General features: G+C 36.7%; 1 protein-coding gene across 10 annotated transcripts in view; it reads left to right on the top strand.

Annotated features, from left to right (window-relative positions):
* Positions 1-19868, top strand: part of FHOD3 (formin homology 2 domain containing 3) — a 363466-nt gene that overhangs the window by 253895 nt on the left and 89703 nt on the right. For 5 of the 10 annotated variants that reach the window (XM_072327321.1, XM_072327323.1, XM_072327320.1 and 2 more), the window contains exons 9-10: positions 694-837; positions 2831-3069. In XM_072327321.1, coding sequence (XP_072183422.1) covers positions 694-837; positions 2831-3069 — 383 coding nt within the window. Of the gene's footprint in view, positions 1-693; positions 838-2830; positions 3070-4404; positions 4492-16417; positions 16520-18775; positions 19154-19868 lie in introns of all 10 variants that reach the window. The other 5 variants (XM_072327317.1, XM_072327322.1, XM_072327316.1 and 2 more) reach the window with 3 other exon arrangements.

Below are 19868 nucleotides of genomic sequence, written 5' to 3'. Positions count from 1 at the left end.
CCAGTGTCACTGGTATCAATTTACTCCATAATCAGGAATTTGTACAACTTTAAACATATTAGAGTTAATAAGTCAGCATGCTTTTAGCTAATACTTCTAAAGTTGAAAGGGAAGAAAGAAGTCAGTACCTCTGTAATATAAAACAATTTGTGGATTTGGGGGAATGATCTCTGCTGCAGGTGTTGAGGACAGTTAGGTTCATGGTTCAGGATGTTTCCTGCTGTCCTGACATCACACAGCTGTGTATTCAAATTTTTCTTCTTAAGGCCAAAGTTATAGGAATCAGTAGGAAATCAGCTTCATTGGTTTTATCTAAACCTTTTTTTTTTTCTCTCTTTGCTTTTATCCCCGTGTTTGATGCTTGAACATTCTCTGTTCTTCAAATTGGTGCTTGAATGAAGCCAGGAAGAATCCAACTGTGTATTTTAAAGACCCACATTTTCCATATTTTTTTGTATGAAATAACAACATTGATTTGTTTTTCCAGTTAATCATTTTTTCTACACAGTGCATGGACTTGTTTGTTAAAAGCTGTGCCACTTGTTTTATGTTTTTTAGCGGTGTCTCTAATCCCACATCATGGTTTTATTTTATTGAAATCATACATAGAACCTCTTGCTACCCTCTTTTAAAAACCTTAGTTTAATTCTTTACAAAACAAACAGTTCTAAGTGTTTTCCCTTTGATTCTTAGACGCTGTCGGGGCTGCCAGATCAAGACTCTTTCTACGATGTGGTGGACTGTCTTGAAGAGCTGGGCATTGAAGCTATTTCACAGAGACACTTGAACAAGAAAGGAACAGACTTGGACTTAGTTGAGCAATTTAACATTTATGAGGTAACATAACATGCCCTGTTTTATAGATCTTACAGCTTGTGTAAACTTCAAAGCTGAAAGGAGGGGGAATGTAACCTAGGTGAAATTTGGTTATCTATTTTATTTTAAAAGAAAAACATCTGCTTGCTGGAAGTATTATACACATTTGTATATGTGACCTGATACAAGTACGTGGCTCGTCAGCTCATACAATTGCATTTCATATTAGTGCTAGGGCATGCTCCAAGGCAAACCAGCACATTTACTAGCCTCTTTAGAGGCACTTCTACCTGCAATTAAAAGAAGTATTTCTTGCAATATGCAGAAATATTCAACTCACCATAAAAGTTCTCCTGAGCTCAGTGCCGCTTTTTCTGCAGCTGAATACCCAGCAAGTCCTTGTTTACAAGTTTACACTGGACCAGATCCTATACGGTGCAGAAATGGAGTAATGAATGACTTCACAATCACCACCTAGGCATAAAATAACCACTGAAATATTCATATGCAAGGGTAGGATATCCTGTTTCTTAATAATCAGCCCTAATTTTCAGACTTCAGGAAGTATTGGCAGTGGGGAGGTTTAGGCAGAAATTAATATAATTTAAATGTGAATTCATGTTATAATGTTATGAAATGAAATGACTTTATCTCCATCTTTGTCCAGCAAAAGATGTGGTAGATTTTGTTCTCCTTTTTTTTTTTTTTTTTTTTTTTTTTTTTCTGTTCTTAACCCCTGTCACAAAACTAACTTTAGCAGAGCTACTTTCTACATAGACCAGACTACAGGAAGAGTCAGACTTCTGGGCTTCAGGGAGCTGCTGCTCTGTGCTTGCTCTTCTTCTGCACTGACCTTCGTGCCTGGAGAGATGTTTCACTCAGCTTCTCACTCTTCTCTCCCAGCTGCTGTTGTGCAGCAATGTTTCCCTTGCTTAAATCTGCTTTCCCAGAGTGCACCCAGCATTGCTCATAGCCCAGCTCTGGCAGTAGTAGATCCCCTTAGGAAGCTGGAGCTGAGTCTGGTGTCCAGTGCTGGGCTTTGCTCATCTCTGCTGCCCCTCCACTATAAAAACCTTGCCACATAAACCCAATACAGTTACATCCACATACTGCTCCTCTACTATTTCCGGCTGATGAACTCACAATGTATTGTCAGATTTTTCTGTCAAATGTCATTGTAGCCATGCTATTCTCAGCATTGTTCTTTCCTGAAATATGCATATGTTCCTCTGGATTTACAGTGCTTCTGAACTGGCAGGAAATGCTGGATTTTCCACTGCATGGCATATGTGAAAGTAATTATGCTAACCTAAAAATTGGGAAGCTCAGCAGAGATGTGTGGTCTCTGTTTTTTTCTTTTAATCCATTGTGGTTTGAGTTCACAGAAACAGGTTTGTTTTGTTAGTATTTGCTTTATTTATTTATTATTTCTTTTGTTTACTTTTCAGGGAGATCTGTAAAAGTCTAGATCTTTAAGAAGAATGCAACTACATATGCGTCAGCTGGTGTCTTTCTTGGCTGAGAATAAATGATGATGTTTTTCTGAAATACTTTCTAAAGCAGTAGGCTGTCTTTCACTCAGTCATCTCTAGTGGCATGTCTGAACATCAGGAAATGTTTAATCAGTCAGTGTGTAGGAGTTTTATCAGTTGATTTCAGCGTAGACAAGAATTTACCTATGTATTTTAGGAGGAAATAAAGAGAGCTAGGTGTCTAGCACTGCTTGGATTCCTTGTAAATTAAGTCCTTAAAAAACAAACAAACAAAAAAGCCCAGATCTAACATAAACAAATCTGTTTCAAGTCCTACCGTGTTCTTTACAAGATGTCAGTGTAGAATTCTATCACTAGAGCTGCTACAGTGCACTGATGTGTAGATGGCAACGTAGAGGAATATCTGTAGAAATGACGACTCTAATAGGAATCAATCTTGTCGAGAGCAGTAAATTTTTCAAGCATAGGTGTGAAACCCTATAGGAAACACGTCAGAAATCTTGCCTCTCTTTCCTCTTCAGATGACCCTGAGGCACGAGGATGGTGATGAGACCGCTGACCCCCCTCCCTGTGGGCGCAAAGACAGAAGAAGGGCCAGTCTGGGTGGCAGTGAGCGAAGGGGCCTGGAGCGACGACGGAGCCGCAGGCACTCAGTGCAGAACGTCAAAAGCACATTATCAGCACCCGCTAGCCCATGCAGCCAGTCAAACCCCAGCTTCATGTTAGGCCATGGACAGCGTGTTGAAGATCTCAGTGAGAGGTAGGTGCTTGAGCTAAGGGGCGGGCCTTCCTTATTCTTTATTACTTTCCGCTATGTTTATTGCTAGCATTTGTTTTCTTACTGTTTTTCTCACCTCTTTCCAATGAATCAAAAGAAAAGAGAACATCTGAAGTTTAAAAAAAGATGCATCGATTTGTAGGTGACTTGATTTACCTACATGCTATTCAGTATGTAGGTAAAAATGGTTCTTTGACACAATCTACCCTAAGTAAATAGAGCCAAAATACATGAGGTATTCTTTGATATTATGAACTAACCAAGGATAACATTGTCCACTGATAGATTTGGTATTCAATACAGGGAGATTGGCATTCAATAATGGAAGATTGTACAAGGATACAGTCACATTAATGCAGTTACTTGCTCTGTTTATGTCACTGTTAATTGATTTCTTCCCTTTGCAAAAGGCATTCCAGCATAAATATTTTCATTTTCTGTACTCGTGAATGTATCTGATCTTCTGTAATTTACAGAAAGAGAGACAGTAATGACTACTTGAGAAGCAGTCTGCAACAGTGGAGTCTGTCAGAGCTAGTGTCACTGTCTATACCACTGTTGTTGGCTTAGAAAAAAATGGGAGCTGAAGATTGCCAGCACATCTGCATACTGCACAAGAGGGCTGGAATTAATTTTGCCTAAGTAAGATGTCTGATCAGCTTGCCTCCTTTGATGTCTGTGGAGTGTAGCAAGTGCTTGTAGGCCTTCAGCAATCTAATATATTCTACATCTGAAATTTCAGCTAAGAGGAATCATGCTTCGAAGCTGGCTGTTTCTCTCTTTTAACTATAAAGGGAATCTATTTGAGTAGTTCACGTGAAGATACATTTGCTACAAGTAACTAAAGATGGACAAATATTTCTTAGAGTGGCTCAAGGCACAATTTGCAAAAGTAAAGCATGCTCCATGATGCATATTTCCTGTGTTGATCATAGCACTTGGGAAGTTGTTTGGGGTCCCCATTGATCAGCACCACGTGGAAACTCAGAGCCTTAAAACCCCATGTTTCCTATAATGTTGCCCTTCCTACAAAGCAAACTAAGTTTAATCTAGAGTTTAATGGTTGCTGTTGGTATGAAAATGTGAGACTCCAAATAATTCAAATAGTAGTTGAATAATGTATACCATAAAATGGCTTTCTTTTATTATTTTTTTTCCTTTTCCTTTTTTTTTTTTTTTTTTTTTTTTTTTTTTTTTCTTTTGTATATGTGGCTTTGGTGGTTTGGTTTTTGTTTTGGTTTTTTTTTTTGTTTTTTTACACTGGGCAACATATTCATGTCTTTCCATCCCATCCCATCCTATTGCCTGGGTGTTTAGCGAGCTGGAGGCCAAGAGCCCCATGGTCTTACAGACAGATGACAAGGATGACAGTGCAGCTGAGACTGAGTTTAAAGCATCTTCAGTGTGAGTACAGCTGGGGGCTTCAGCTACTCTGCGTGGAAAGCCTTGTGCATGGTCTTAGTCTCCATTTCAGGACTTACCAATGTGACTAAGAATCTGCATCAACCAATGTAAAGCAGATGCAGTTGATTTGCTAAACTGGTGAATTGGGGTTGAAAATGAGGAACTGCTTTAACTCTACAAAAATTTTTGATTCTCTGGCTGTAATTAAACAAGTCATGCAAGACAGAAGCTTCTACTAGTACATTTTTCAGTGTTTGCTTACTAATTTTATTTTGTAGTCTTCCATAATTCCTAATGAATTTAAGTTTGAGTTGATGTTTAGTAGCAAGCTAGTAGACTACTTGACAGATTAGTTTTTTAAGTTCTTTGAAACATTTTTTCACCAATATAGCATAATTTCAATAACTATCTTCCTTTTGTGAAAAAATAGCCATCTCTATTCCATATCCTCCTTGAAGTTGATAATAATTTTAAGTATAATTTAAGTTTAAATTTGATAAATAAATCTTCATTTAAGCATTTACAGTTATGTACTTGTGTAAACATTCAAGTTTAATTTCATATTGAAGTTGTTCTACCAAATAATTTATTTTCCCTATTGGTCTTTACAGACCACACAATGCATTTTTTTGTCCAAGGATATAAGTTCTATGCCCAGTGAATTTTTCTAAGTTGACATGACAGGAAGCTAGTCAGCCGTCCACACTGACTCCTCTGTATATCCTACTGGCTTCCCGATAAAGAAGCTTTTCAGAAAAACTGCTTCTGTCCTTCAGATTTTTCATCTTTTTGCCTAGCCAAATCAGAAAAAAAATTAAATGACTTGTTAAAATTTTTTGCACATTTCTGAAGTTTGAATTAACCCTAAGTTGAAAGACGTTTTTATCTCTGTGGTGTTCCTATTAGAATTAAGTTTTCAAACTTCAGCGCCTGGTCTATGAAGCAACATTTTTATCAATTTAAAGGATTTTAATGGAGCAACATATGTCTAGGCCTTACTACAACTTAAAATGAAATTTTAAAATTGTAAGTCAAAGCATGGTGCATTATGATTCTTGCAAAAGAAATATTCTTGTGTCCCTTGTGCTTCCATCACTGGTGTTATAGAGACAAATATGTAAGAATAGATTAAAATTATTTATTGCCTTCAAAAAACTTTGTTCATGCAGGAAAGATCTGTCTTTTGCCACTAACTTTCTTTTTGGCTCATAACTGTGGTCTCTCTCAAAGAAGGTAAAAAGTTTGCAGTAGGGTTTTGCAGTGCTGTGTTTACAGAAATAGATTCTTCAAAAGGGGTTTCAGTCTCTACTCATTCACTACATTTTCTTCACCGGTAGGAAACCAGTAAAAAGATTATAACGTTTGTGAGAATGCTATTGTGTTGCTCCTGATGGTGTCTGAACTGTCTGTGTGGTTGCAGATTCAATGTCTGTTTTTACTTTGGATTAACACTATCAAGTTCAGTGGAATTACTTCTGTTGGACTTAATTAGAGATTAAAATCATACTTCTATACTTCATACTTCTGTTTTAGACAATATTCTTGGTTACTTTTGGACTTCACTACCAAAATCAGTAGAAGGTTTATGATCCTCCTCAGATTCTCATTCCCACAGTGTTCATGTTTCATTTCTTTCTAACTGTGTTGGCTGGTTTGGCAGTTATTTTGCTTTTGTTTACCACATCAAACAGGTTATCCACAGTCATCTGCTTTGTGTCAACCGATAAGTCTTCCAAAAAAGAGAAAAACCCATGGTGCCGGTAAAACAAAAAGGACAGTATTGGCCAAATTTTGTCTTACAATGCTCTCTACCCAGAAAAGTTGTCTGAAATTAATGGAGTTGCTCTGATTTATGCCAGGCTAATTGAGAGCAGACTTAGGGTTTTGAGCTGGGAAAAGTTGACCGTAAATGCTAAGGGCAAGCAAAACAAAAACTTGCAGGCCTTTTTCATCCATTTGGAAACCTTCTACTAAAGCAAATGCATTGCTTTTTGGCTCGTGGTTCAAAAAAATAAAAATAAAATAAAAACAAAAGCCCAAATCTGTTTTGTGTTAAAATAATTTTCACGGAGAGTGAAACTGAGCCTAATGTGCCTGTTACAAAATAAATAAATAACATGATAACAACTACTTAAATAAGAAAGGCTGGAGGTTGGTTTAGTGATATATAGCTGCTACAGCATACTTTAAATTATATACTTCACCAGTAGGTCTGCTTTGCTCAAAACCTCTCTCCGTTACTGTGATGGCATAGAGCACCAAAAAGGCCGGGGGGGAACATCTTTCCTCTTACCACCTGGTACTTTTAAGTGCTTTGCTGAGGGTACCTCCTATGGTTTTCTGTCCTAGTTCAAATTCAGTTCTCTCAATCTGTGGTCTCGCATTCTGTTACTTAATTGGTAGAGTTTTAAAGAAATTCTTTCGTGGTTGTTTAGTGTGAGAGTGTTTTGTTTTTAAAGTAAAGCTAGCTTTTTCCAACCACACAATGCATGTGTAAGGAGTACCATCGAACTTAGACTAGATTGCTGTTTTTATTATATGCAGTGAATTATGGGTAGAAGTCTTAAAATGGGCATTTCTCTCTTTCAGTCTCACTGTGTCTGGCTTCAAGAGAGTAGAAGACAGATAGTTTGAAATTTCTCAGTACTGTCTTCCTGGAACAGGTGCTTTACAAAAGCCGTATACATACAAACCAGAAACAATTCTTTATCTCATTTCTTTTTTTTTTTTTTTTTTTTTTTTGAATGAGCCAACTTCTCCTTTTGCTGTACATTTCCCTTCAGTCAGTACTGCACAGAGACCACCACTGTCTCTCTCCTTTGGTGTACCATATAAACTGAGTTAGCCAGACTTAACAAACTCAGGCAAGCTTCTATGAGATTTACTATGAGAGCTCTTACCAACATTTGAGTGAATGGCTCTCAAAGTTCTGTGGAATTGGTTATATTCAAAGAATCTGTGGTTTCTAAACTTGCAGATAGCTAGGATTAGGTATTTACCTCATTTTGCCAAACTTTCTGCTTTCTTCTGCTTCCTTTTTTTTCTTTTTTTTCTTTTTTTTTCCCCACGTAGTCTCATTTATTTTACATCATCCAAAACTGAAATAAAAATTACCAGAACTGCTCACTATACATATTCCTCCGAAGATAACCAAGGTTTTGGTAGGACTTTTGTATTGGTGTTGTTCTTTGAACCTAGCATGCAGAATATCTGACTGCCATCTTAACTCATCAGAGTGGAGTTTGCAACCTGATAGGGCACCAGAAAGCTGTCTTTTTTGGACCTAAAAAGCTAAAGAGGCTAAATATGTAAAAAGAAGAGCAAACGTGTGGGTCCACTTGAGGCTTCCAGATTTTCAGGTGGAAAAAATTTGGCCTTCAGAAGACCAGGTTCACTGGTAGCAGTGTTATGGTCTTGCCAGGAAGGCTTTAGTCACTCTTCTTCTAAGCAAAGAGTAGCACAGGGAATTCCAAAGTTTTCTATGTATTTCAGGGCTCATTGGACACAGCACTGTTGCACAGTGCACACTGAGCTCAAGGTTTTCACGCCCTTTACATTCCCACAGAAAGTTGGAAAATTATTGTCTGAACAAAGAAAAACTGTGCTGAGAAGTCATAAGGATCTGTTTGTCAGAAAATACGTGCTTCTGATGTTTGAGGATTGCTGAGATTCAGGAAAAGATCTTGATGTTATTTTGGTTTTGCCAGAAAACAATGGACATAGCTGAGCTAAAACATTTTTTCTGCTCAGCTTTGGATTCCTGTAGAGTTTTTAACCAACTACTCAGATCTTTATGTGACTATTATGCCCTGTTAACTGATTACTTAATTTGCTTGATATAAAGCCAAGCCTGCAGGGGTAGATTGTCCAAAATTCAGCTGAGACTTCTTATTTGTTTTTTAAGTGATTTTCTGTCTTCTGACAGCATAAGCCATAGTTAATTTCTTATTTTCTGTAACATTTACCGTGGCAGAATGCTAGTTTTTGTCATGATGTTTCAAGTTCTGGTGACTCTGCTGCACAACGTGAAATGTTTATGTAAATACGTATGACTGTGAGTTGAAGTTCTGGGTATAGTGGTAGGTTTTCTGCGTGGATTTTTTTTAACTATGGAATTTTTTGATGGGGAATGGTTTTAAACTGAGACAGGAGAGGTTCGGGTTAGATATTAGGAGGAAGTTTTTCACTCAGAGAGTGGTGACACTCTGGAACAGGTTGCCCAAGAAGGTTGTGGATGCCCCATCCCTGAAGGCATTCAAGGCCAGATGTGGATCTGGGCAGCCTGGTCTGGTGGTTGTTGACCTTGCTTATAGCAAGGGGGCTTGAAACTGGATGATCTTTGAGGTTCTTTTCAACCCATGCCATTCCATGATTCTATGATTTATGTATCAAATTGAAAAGATTGGTGAGGTAGCATCCATTCACACTTTATCAGCCACAGAACAGCCAGACAACAGAAACATGTAAAAAACTGTTCTATCAAGGCAGTGCTAGTTTAGGGTTTGAAAAATGGAGGCCACACTTACTTCTCTCATTCAGGTACAATTATGTACAGAATCCAGTTTTCAGTTCTGGATTTTGTTGTAGAAGAAATGGTGGATTTTCCTAGTTTGAATGTAAAGAGTAATGAAAAAACACCAAGACTTAAGTGAGGTTATGTCTGCATGACTAGTGCAAGCACAGCATAACTTAAGTCTTTTTTTTTTTTCCACTGCACATTTAGCTTCAAGAAACTATCTGAGGGAATGTAATGGTGAATAAGGATTTGAATCTGTATATCTGGAGGTCCATGGTTGTGTCTGACTGACTGGCATATGTGTTTCAGAGAGTTAACCTCTCCAGCACGTTCCCAGTATTTGTAAACATGACTCTGTAATGCCAGGGAAGTATTTTACACATATGATGTGATGGGAGGAAAAAAAGACAACGATTTGGCTGGATTCCATTTCCAGAACCCTCCCTTTGAAGTAAGGGGCAGTAACAATGACCTTAAGGTGTCAACCAATATGCAGTTCCAAGCTCTGAAAACACTATTTCTTCTCTCTTCCTGTATGTGTTTCAATATTTATTGCTCCTAAAACCTCTCTTCATCAGGATTTTGTTTCTTTACCTCTGCTACTCATACAGATATAAAAACAGCAGTGCTGTTCGTTGATCAGAGAGCTGTGATTCTTGAAGTCTTTGCACAGCCTTGTCGGTATCTTAAGCAAGACTTTGTTGTCCCACACTGCTTTGATATGTCCTATATAAACAAACTGCAGCAATGAATAAAGTGTGAAGGCATTACCTACATTTTTAGGTGTGAAAAGTTCTTACTGAGCACATTTTCAGAATAAGAAAATAGCAGTAATCTAAAGAGAAAGAGCAGCATAAAATGAAGGCATGGAAAACATATGTACTTTACATTACTTGTGATTTCCAAAACTTTGTTTCTGATAAGTTCTTTATTTAGGGTAAAAATACTAGGAGAAGTTCCCTTTTAACCACTGTAATTATGCATTTGAGTTTTCTTCCTATGCAAAATGCCGTATTTTTAGGCTTTTCAAGTAACTTGTTTTCCATACCATTTTGTGTGTTTTCATTTTCAAGTAGTTGCACAAATTGCAGTGATCTGCCAAATGGAAGAGTGGAAAGGGAACTGGGAACTTAATAGTTTATTCCTTTCAGTTTTGGTGGAGGAGGAAAATACTTGTTTCTTACAAAATAAGAAATTACAGATTTCAATTATCACTGCTTTCAGCTTTCTTGAAAGACCACTTGACTGTGTTCTGGCAGCTAGCATACAAGAAAGGAAGAAGCAGCAGAAGTGTACCAAAGCATTTGTTTGTTTTACGAGGACTTAATAATTTAGGTATGAATTTTGCAGTCTAACCAGTGAAAGTGGAATTTTACTCATAAATTGCGGACAGTGGCTAGCAAATACAAAAGAAAATATAATGTCATCTACGGTGACTTATAAAGATTTCTCTTTGATGGAACGTTTTTCATTTTCTGTTTGTTCACCTGTAAGGAGTTCAGAGAAGCAGTTTTCCAAGTTCTGTTCAAGAGGTAATGTGGATCGGAGGTTTGAAGTGAGAGGGATAAAGAAAGAAAAACCATGCTACTGAGTTCAACTGTACAGTTTTTCTTTTATAATAATATTGCAGAATGGCTAATGGTCACTTTTTCTTAGCTAAATGTGGCCTCTATTCCTATTTAGTAGCTGCTTCTTAAAGACATTGAAAGTTTAAATGGAAGTAATTTAAAGAAGCTAAACTGAAAAGCCTTTGACTTAATTACAAAGAGAAGGAGAGAGAGAAAATCCCTAATTAGCAATTAACTGCACATAGGGTGATTTTCAGGGAGTGTGGGAATAATGGTCAATAGCTCTACAATTTCCCAGTCCTTTATTTTCTGGGTCACTTCATAACTTAAAGGCCCTTTTCTTCACTGAAGTCCAGTGTTCCCTTCTTGAGAATTTCAATATAATTCTGTGGGTGGTCTAAAAAGGCTCAGAAGTGCACTTAGATCCTTGTCTAATGACCTGAAAAATTTTGAAGGAAATATTTATTATGACTTTAGCGAAAGTTAAATGAGCCCTTCATGAACTGGAATCATATACCATAGTAAGATTTTTTTTTTTTTTTTAATATGCTGTTATCTCATTTTTTAAGTTATATATGCATTGTATGTGCAGACCAAAAAGTTAGTAGTCTGAATATGGCAAGATCATCCTTTTTCATTTTGTTCTCTATTCAAATATTAGTGGTCAAATTCTTCCACACTGAATTAAAATGATTTAAAGCATATCTTTTAATTTAAAAGTTTCCACTGGTATCAAGCAGAGTAGAATATGGTTTTGTGCTCATGCTTCTTTTCTGGCTTTGTTTCTTTTCCTTCAGCACAGTCCTATCCTTTCCTTTTTTCTATTGGTTATGTCTTTGTTTTTAAAAATTAAAATAAAATAAAATAAAATAAAATAAAATAAAATAAAATAAAATAAAATAAAATAAAATAAAATAAAATAAAATAAAATAAAATAAAATAAAATAGAAAGATTGAAAGACTACAAGTTAGAACATCCAAAGGTGTGAGTGTCTTCAAGCTGCATTCATCAGCTATAAAGGGATGTGTTGTTGGGAAGACTGGAGGGGAACTTTTGTACTGGGTAACTAGTAATTGACTAGGTAACCTTGTACACACTGTTCAGGTACATAGCAGACACATCAATTCATAGATTTTGAAAATCATATTTCACAATGGAAGGTACTCATTTGTACTTTTGTGAAGAAGAAGTAAATGTCAGGATTGTTAAGTGTCTGTAAGTTAGGTAAGATGCTCAGCATCTTGTGGTCATTGCCTTGCCTTCTGATAACTTGCAGGTTGGTCCCTTGATCATCATTTCCTTTCATCAGTCTGCATTCATTAACATTTATACCTGTGCTTAACTTCAGGCAACTATTTAAAATCAGTAGGACAAATTTGATTGGTACTCTTCTACGTTTTTTTTAGATTTCATTTTGATGCCTCAGCAATTCTTTATCCATAAACTGTGCTTTTATAATCTTTTTAAACATACATGTATTTTGAGTGGCTATAAATACTTTGTTCAACCACGTTCAAACAGTGCCCTAGTAGATGTTTGTTAGTTGCCATGGCTGATGATGCAATTTATAAAGATTGGTGGGACTGGAATTTTCATTTGGTTGGAAGGTCTGACAACCTGTAGCAGCAATCCATTTAAAGATGATAATAAACATGGTGAATGATTGTTAAATCTGTTTTCACTGCTGCAAAGCTCTTATTTAAGCATTTCTAATCTGGTACTGTTGTCATGGAACTGAAATAATCTAGTAATAGCCTTAACGTTAGCTGAATATATCAGGTCCTTCAGCATTAGCCGAAGCTCTTCATTGCTGTCTCAGGAAAGAAATATTTGCCTTGAGTTGGAACAGGATAAATTGTTCTGTGCTACTGAAAAATGTGCTGGTTTCTGCAACCTAGTTCAATTGAAAACCTCCCTATGAATCATTTTTCTTCATTTAATTCTATTATTGCACTGACACAGCATTTGCATTTGTATGTGGGAGAGAAAGTGTTTTTCCATACCTTCTCTTTTTCATTTCACACAAAAAAAATGAGCACAGAATACTTATGCACCCAGATGAGTTCCCAAATCTGTCTGCTGTTCTATTTGAGCATCCCTCTGTTTGGTGTTCTTTCCTTTACAAGAATGTTGTCTGTCTTTTGGTAGTGTTTTCCTGTTCAATAAATATTCAAGTGGATTTTTTTTTTCTTTTCTGTCTTTTGGGAATGATTTACCTAGTGGAATACTGACAAACAACTATAATTATTGTCTTTGTTGAATGAACCATGCTCAATTCACCAGGTCTTCTAACTGAGCCTGTGCACATATATTTTCATGGTGTAAATTTCCCTTGATCGAACTTGGCTTCCTTCAGCTGGGGAGTATGACCATGTCTGTGTGTAGCACTTGCCACCAGTACAGAAGAAACAAAAAATCAGCTCATTCCTCGGACTTCCCCAGCTAATTGTCATGAACACAGAGTTAACATTAGCAGAGGAAGAGAGTTTTCTAATCAAAACTTATGCTCACTAAGAAGTCAAGGAGACTCACAGAAATCCTTGGCCTGACACATGAATTATCTGACTGCAATTATGGGAATAATATGTGCAATAATCTATAATAGATAAACCTCCAATAAAATATTCAACTTTGAAACAGTACCCACTAGGGATGTGTTTAATGTCTGATTATACTCTATAATAAAAAGTGTTCTATACAGAGCTGCGCATGCAAAGTTTATTTGAAACATGATATTCTCAAGAAATGTTCAAATGGAAAGGCTGTTAACTATTGGTTGGCTCCTTTGGAGTACAGCAAGTCATAATGTCTGAGAAGCAGAGCTCTTGATTTTTGGCTTCTTCAGGTGAAATTGAAGATAGACATCACAGCAGGCAGAAGTATTTCCTTCAAGTCATGTTATGAACAGTCGCGAAGCATCATGAAGGGATCAGAGCCTGCACATTTCCTTCAGATCCATGTAGTTCATATCACCTCACAGTTGAAGTGCTGTTTCTTGTTGTAGACAATTCAGACAAATTTGAACTAAAACAGGTCCTCAAATGGTCTCTCTGAGAAGAGTTTTAATTTCTTGTAATTGACTTAAAGGTAAAATTAATTTTTGTTTATCACTTAGTCTTTGGTGTATGGCTGCACAGCTCATCTGAAAGAAGGGTGTATGTAAAAAGCTCAGGTTTTATAAACATGGCTTTCTTACATACATTCTGAAGAGTTATATCTTAATTATGTTTTTTAAGGAAATGCCAGTGGTTATGGAAAATATGTCATTGGTAGCCTTGAGAACTGAGATAATGTAGTTCAGTTTCCACATTTGTCTTCTGAACTGCTGACCAATTCAACTGGGTTTGTAAGGAGCATTTCCATTGTAAGTGTTTAAGCTGCTTGGTTTTCAGGAGGTTTGTTTGTTTCAGAAAACTAGCTTCTATTCTAAGGTAAGATGCTGTATGTTTTGTAACAGAAAGGCTATATATCCAAATTTTATAAAGGCTATAACATATAGGCTTAATTTGGGGTGGTTTTGTGTTTGCAGTTAATAAAGTTGAACAAGGATTAGATTTTCCCATTAATGGATTAGAAGGATGATTTGCAAAGTAATTAGAAACCCCAAGTACTGTATTTTAATCGATTACTGCTCACCTGCTGTATTTATTGTATGGATCTCTAGAAAGCTGTTCACTTTTTACATAGAAGCTCAACATTTTCAAAAACAGGTGTCTAAAATGGAATTGTAAGTCCCAGTTGAGCAAACTTCAGCGGGCTGTAGGGGAATAGACTGCAGGGTAAAAGTAGATTTGGGGCTTTAGATACCAATTAATATCCTTATCTGATAAATACAGATTTAAAATGGGGAAGGGAGTGGCTGTCACTGATTGTAAATAAAAGATGTAATATCAAGATTTAGAATGTAAGTTCAAGCTTGTAAACATAAGATGCAGAAACAGGATAACAAGATCTCAAGAAAAATACTCAGCATGTTCCTCACACAGCAAGCATTCATTTAGAGGCCTGATGTTCTTGTGCTCTGAAGAGGCCTTATCCAGTGCACCAACTCTCTTTAATTCTGGGTATATTTTTCCTTTCCTATTCTTCTTCAGTTTGTTGCAAATATAAAATCGATGGTTCCCAGTTCCACTTGCACTGTACAAGATTTTAGTGTATTTATGCTCCTGTCCTTAATAGTTTTTACTCAGATCAAAGAATAAAGACCTTTCAAAATGGTTTGGGTGGGGCGTTTTTGAGATGAGTGAGGAAAGTGAGAAATTTGACATCAGTCCAGAAAGTTGGTGGGATCTTAAAACAGAGAAGTGACAGGACGAGTTTTGTTTATATTTTCAATAGCCACTTTATCAACATTATAGGATTCACTGTGCTGTTATCAGAAAGCTGTGATCTCACAGAGCTTTGTGAGTTATTTCCTAAAAATAATTGCTTGGCAGATACAGACATTTTACCCTTCACAGGAGAAAACAGCAAAGTTAGTGTTGGTCTACTTGATAGTAAGGAGAACAGACAGTATGGGTCCTCTCTGGTCTCTTTTTTCTTCCTTTAAATATGGGTAGTACATACTGTGATCTTCTACAACATTTTTATGATGCTGCAATACCTTAGGAACTGTTAAAAACACTAGATTTTTGCCTGAGTTCTGGAAGAAGTTCCAACTACTGCCATTTTCCTGATTGTTATAAGACTAACCACATACAAACACAACAGAGTTTGGATTAACCCTTTGCATTGTCATGATGAGTTTGTGATCTCACATTGTAAATATTCCTTATAACATGTAACCATACCAATTCTAAATAGGAAAAAAAAAAAAAAAAAAATCACAAAGCATTCCTTTACAATTAAAGATAACCAGCTTTCAGAAAAATGCAAGAAATGTATGGCTTTCTTACAAACTTTACTACAATTCATATGCTTTATTCTTTGCGTGGGACATAAACTAATAGTATTCATCGTTTGAATCAAATGGAAAACTGAATCAATTGCGACTGCAAAAGAAGTCCAAAGAGAATATTTTCTAAATCTTCTGTGGGTCTGTTGGTCTGTGGAAGAAGAGGTATAAATGGGAAGGATATGAGGCAGAAAATACAGTCTTTTGTTTTGTTTAATATAGTTTTATTATTACTTATGTGGTTTGTAGGTTATGGAGACTTTCTGCGTGACTTAAAATTCTTCTCTGCCAGACTGAGGGCTGAACCAAAGCCTGCATCGACCATATTAATGATTCTTTACTGATATAATTCATTTACTGGCATTTAATAACTTAAGTAATGCTATGTGCAAATAGACCTGAACTGATTTGGTCTCTCTGTTATTTCCAACTTAATGGTTCACCCTGCTCTTTTTTGTAGTTGAGCTTTTGGCTGCTTAACCAGAATGCTTTATCTGTGTTAATTTTAAGGTGTAATATGCAGTTCCACTTGTTCAGTGTCAACACAGTGCATGCTGTCCTTTAAGCCAGATACATCTTAACTACTAATGAGTCTAACAGTGGTACTGTGGTATTGAATGGAAAGCCAAGCTTAAAAAAACAAAAATAAAATAATAATAATAAAAGCTATTTTGGGGAGTCTTTAATAAGGAAAAAAAAAAAAAAAAAAAAAAAGGCATAAATGGGAGAGAGGATAAAATTTATTGCATTACTGCTACCCTTGTGGCAACATGTACTTAGCATGAAGTTTAGGTGACTGTTTGGCTTGCACCACAACTGCTTCTCTCAACTTTTTCTTTCCATTTCTAACCTCATTGCATTTCTCTTTCTGCGGACTCATGTCATTTTCTCTTCCAACTTTTCTCTTTCCATACCACTGCATGCCTCTTTCCTTGGTGTGACCTCAGAGAGGAGGAGGAGTATGAAGAAGAGGAAGAAGAACAGCCAGTCACAGAACCCAATACTGAGGATGAGGGGGAGGAAGAGACCAGTAGGCAGGTCAAAGCCAGGTACTGGGATTCAGCATCATCCATGCACCTTTTTCTCACTCGGGCATTAATTCACCACTAAGTGTGCAGCAGTATCTACCTTTCCACTCACGTTTCCAGCACTCTTTTTAAAGTCACTCCTAAAGAAATATTTTTGAATTCAAAAGCTTTGTCACTGAATGCAACTAAAGAAAAGTAAATAGTTTTAGTCAGGGCACTGAGAGCTGTTTGCATTCCCTCTTTTTATTACCTAATGAGTACCAGTCACAAATCATAAGAAGATTTAGCTGATAGAATAATTTCTAAGCATGGTGTAAGTTTATCTTTTAGTTAGAACAGTGCTGAAAGAATGCAGTGCATTGCTGTATATTGCTTGACTTCTTAAGATTTCTTCCATATTTTGATGGTGTAGCCTTATTATCAATATCTGTAGATGGGAAGAAGATAGATAGACTTTTCTAAAATTCTGCCTGTGATTTATATCAGCTTTGCACATTTTTAAATAGGAAAGAACTACTTAGAGGCAAAGCTGATAGGTATATATCATTTTATTCATACACGCCCACCTCTGTATATATGGCTATAAACAAACCACTTACCAAAACAATATTCTCATGTAAAATTTTCCACTTATTTCTGAGGTATATATGGTTTTGGAATCTGGCAACTTTATCCTAATAAACTGGAAGAAAGAAAATATGTTTTTTCTTCCAGACAGCCATTTGATTTAGGTTAAATTGTTTGGCTTTGCAACTCGGCAAATGAGATTGGATTTTTTCTTAAATAAACCACATTCATGCAGACACTATACAGCACGGAAGGAAGAAAGGAAACTGTTTAATGTGCAAATTCCAAAGAAAATACTGTACTGTTGTTATTAATATCTTCCAGTCTGCAAATGTAGCCAATGGCTGCCTGAAATTTCAAAATTAAGTGATAATTTCCTCAAATCCTATTCTTAAAAGTCAAAGCTAAGACACCAGTTATTAGTAAATCACATGAAAATAACAAAACACCGTGTAAAAATGTTGAGTGCAAGAGCCATGTAAAGAACATAACGTGTGCTTCAGACTTTGTTCATTTGAAGTAATAGTCAATTTGAGATAACTGGGTGATACTCCCATGACTTTTTAAATATCTCCCTTCACCATTACTGATGTGGCTTAAAAAAAAAAATAAAAAAGATCTGAATCCTTGCCATTTGTTTTAAATCCTGTCAGGAAGAGTAGGAAAAACCTAGCTTCAGGGATTCCTGTCATGCACAGCTTGTGAAATAGATGAAGGCTTCCAGATTGCCTACTGTGCTTCAGTTGTGAGAGCAATTACTTGTTATATACTTAATTAACTTCATAATATTCTAGCTCATATAGCACATATTATTTTTGTTGTTGTTGCATATTCTTTGCCAAGCCTCAGATAAAGTCCGTGCCTTGCATGCATGTAGGTGTATTGCAGAGGTGGTCTCAAGAAGAGTTAATCAGCCACTTGCTGAGTGATCCAGCCCAAATCCCTGCACAGTGTTTATGCTGGAGATGCTTGGGATAACAGATGTCCAGGCATGTGTATCTCATGGCTTTTCCCCTGCCTTGCTGCTTCTGTTGCTTACCAACACCTACCTTCACCAAAGCAAAGCAGATGTGTTTTCTGTTCACACAGTGCAGGTCTCTAACACAAACACAGCAATTGATTGGGATGCTAACGCTCAGATAAATGCTGATTTGGTTTTGTTTTGTTTTAATTTTCCTCTTTGACGGATAAAGGATTTTTATGGGGTTTTTGGTAAAAAATATCCATTCACTGGGGGGAATGATAATCAGATACCTGTCCTTCAAGAGGCGGTCATGCAGATTGTGTCTATCTGAGTATCTATACTCAGTGCAATGGATCATCTGGCATGATACTGCTTTGTGCTGCTCTGACTACATTTTCAACCTAATTTGAATTACTTGAAAATTATTCAGAAAATGGTTATGAAAATGCTCATGAAAATTTGTTAAGAAGTCTCTGAACTAACTCATTTTGTCTGAGTCACTTCCATGCCTATGTATTTCTAATCCCAAGAAGATACAAAGATCTGTTTCATTACTTCTGGGAAAAAAAAAAAAAAAAAAAATGAAAATATGATTATCTACAATTAGAAAGGGGTTATTTTTTGCCTGACACTCCTAGACTTTTTTTTTTTTTTCCTTCCAAGTGATATGATCTGTTTATCTCTCTTTTCTCTGTTTCCCTTCCTTTTCCCATCCTTCCCCTTCCCACAATATTTTCCTCCTGCAGTGGGGTCCCAGGTGCACAGGAAGCTGTGAAAGAAAACTTTTCACAGTGTTGTGATTCTTCAGCCACCTCCGGTGCCATTTCTCAAGCTGAGAGGCCTCTCCCCTGCACTAGAGCAAAGAGCTCTTCTAGCAGCACCTCTTTTGTGCCTGATTCGTTTCTCTCTCATCATAATTCTATTCTTTCACCACCATCCTCACCAGCAGCAGTTTTGCTAAGCTCTTCCCAAAATTCATCAGCATCCATTACTCCAAAGGCTTCTCCAACGGTAGAGAAATTGCCTTATGTACCACATACTCCTTTTCACCTCTTCTCATATGACTTTGAAGAGTCTCCAGCATCTGTGAAAGAAAAGGAAGCAGAGGTGATGAGGGAAAACAGGTAGATTTTATATAGCTGACACGAATTTTTAGATAAATGAGTAACACCTTTCAAGAGTTTTATAGTGGTAATAATGTTGTATTATTTCCAGAACATACTGTATTAGTTTTAGTCATGTAAGCCTGTGTTTTGATTTGATTGATATTCTTCCCTTGCCTCTATTGCTTTCATCTCATCTAGTTTCCAGCCTCCTCTGGGCAGCAGTAGATAAATAACATGTGATCTGGGAGATCACATAAAAGAGCATCATTTTGCTCTCATTTAAAACAATTTAATTTGCAGGCATGATTTCATGAAAATTAATGGAGCTTTCAAGATATAAAACTGAGAGTGATTGGATCAGTCCTTGGAATTACGTCTCAGAATTGTAGCGGTTGAAAGGGACCTCTGGAGATATCTAATCCAACCTCCCTGCTACATCGCTTCCCTGGAGTGGGTTGGACAGGAAAGCAAGATCTATCCAATTTTGTGAGAGTTACTGTTGCACTAATTGAAATTCCTTGGTCTGAAAAAGGGATTCTGCACTGTATCAGCTTTTTTCAAGTGGCAAAGCCGAAGAAAAGTAAACGTAATAATTGATAAGAAGGTCTTATAGCACATGACTAAAACTGAAGTGAAGCTTTCTGTTAGTGTTTAGAACATAGTGAGTAAGCACTGAGATTCTCCTGGGACAACTGAGCTTTGCCTTCTCACTCAGTATAGCCGCAGGCAGGAT

This window comes from Excalfactoria chinensis, chromosome 2, assembly GCF_039878825.1.
Source record: "Excalfactoria chinensis isolate bCotChi1 chromosome 2, bCotChi1.hap2, whole genome shotgun sequence".
NCBI lineage: Eukaryota > Metazoa > Chordata > Aves > Galliformes > Phasianidae > Excalfactoria > Excalfactoria chinensis.
Note: the sequence above shows the minus strand (reverse complement) of the source record. Positions and strands in the feature narration are given on the sequence as shown.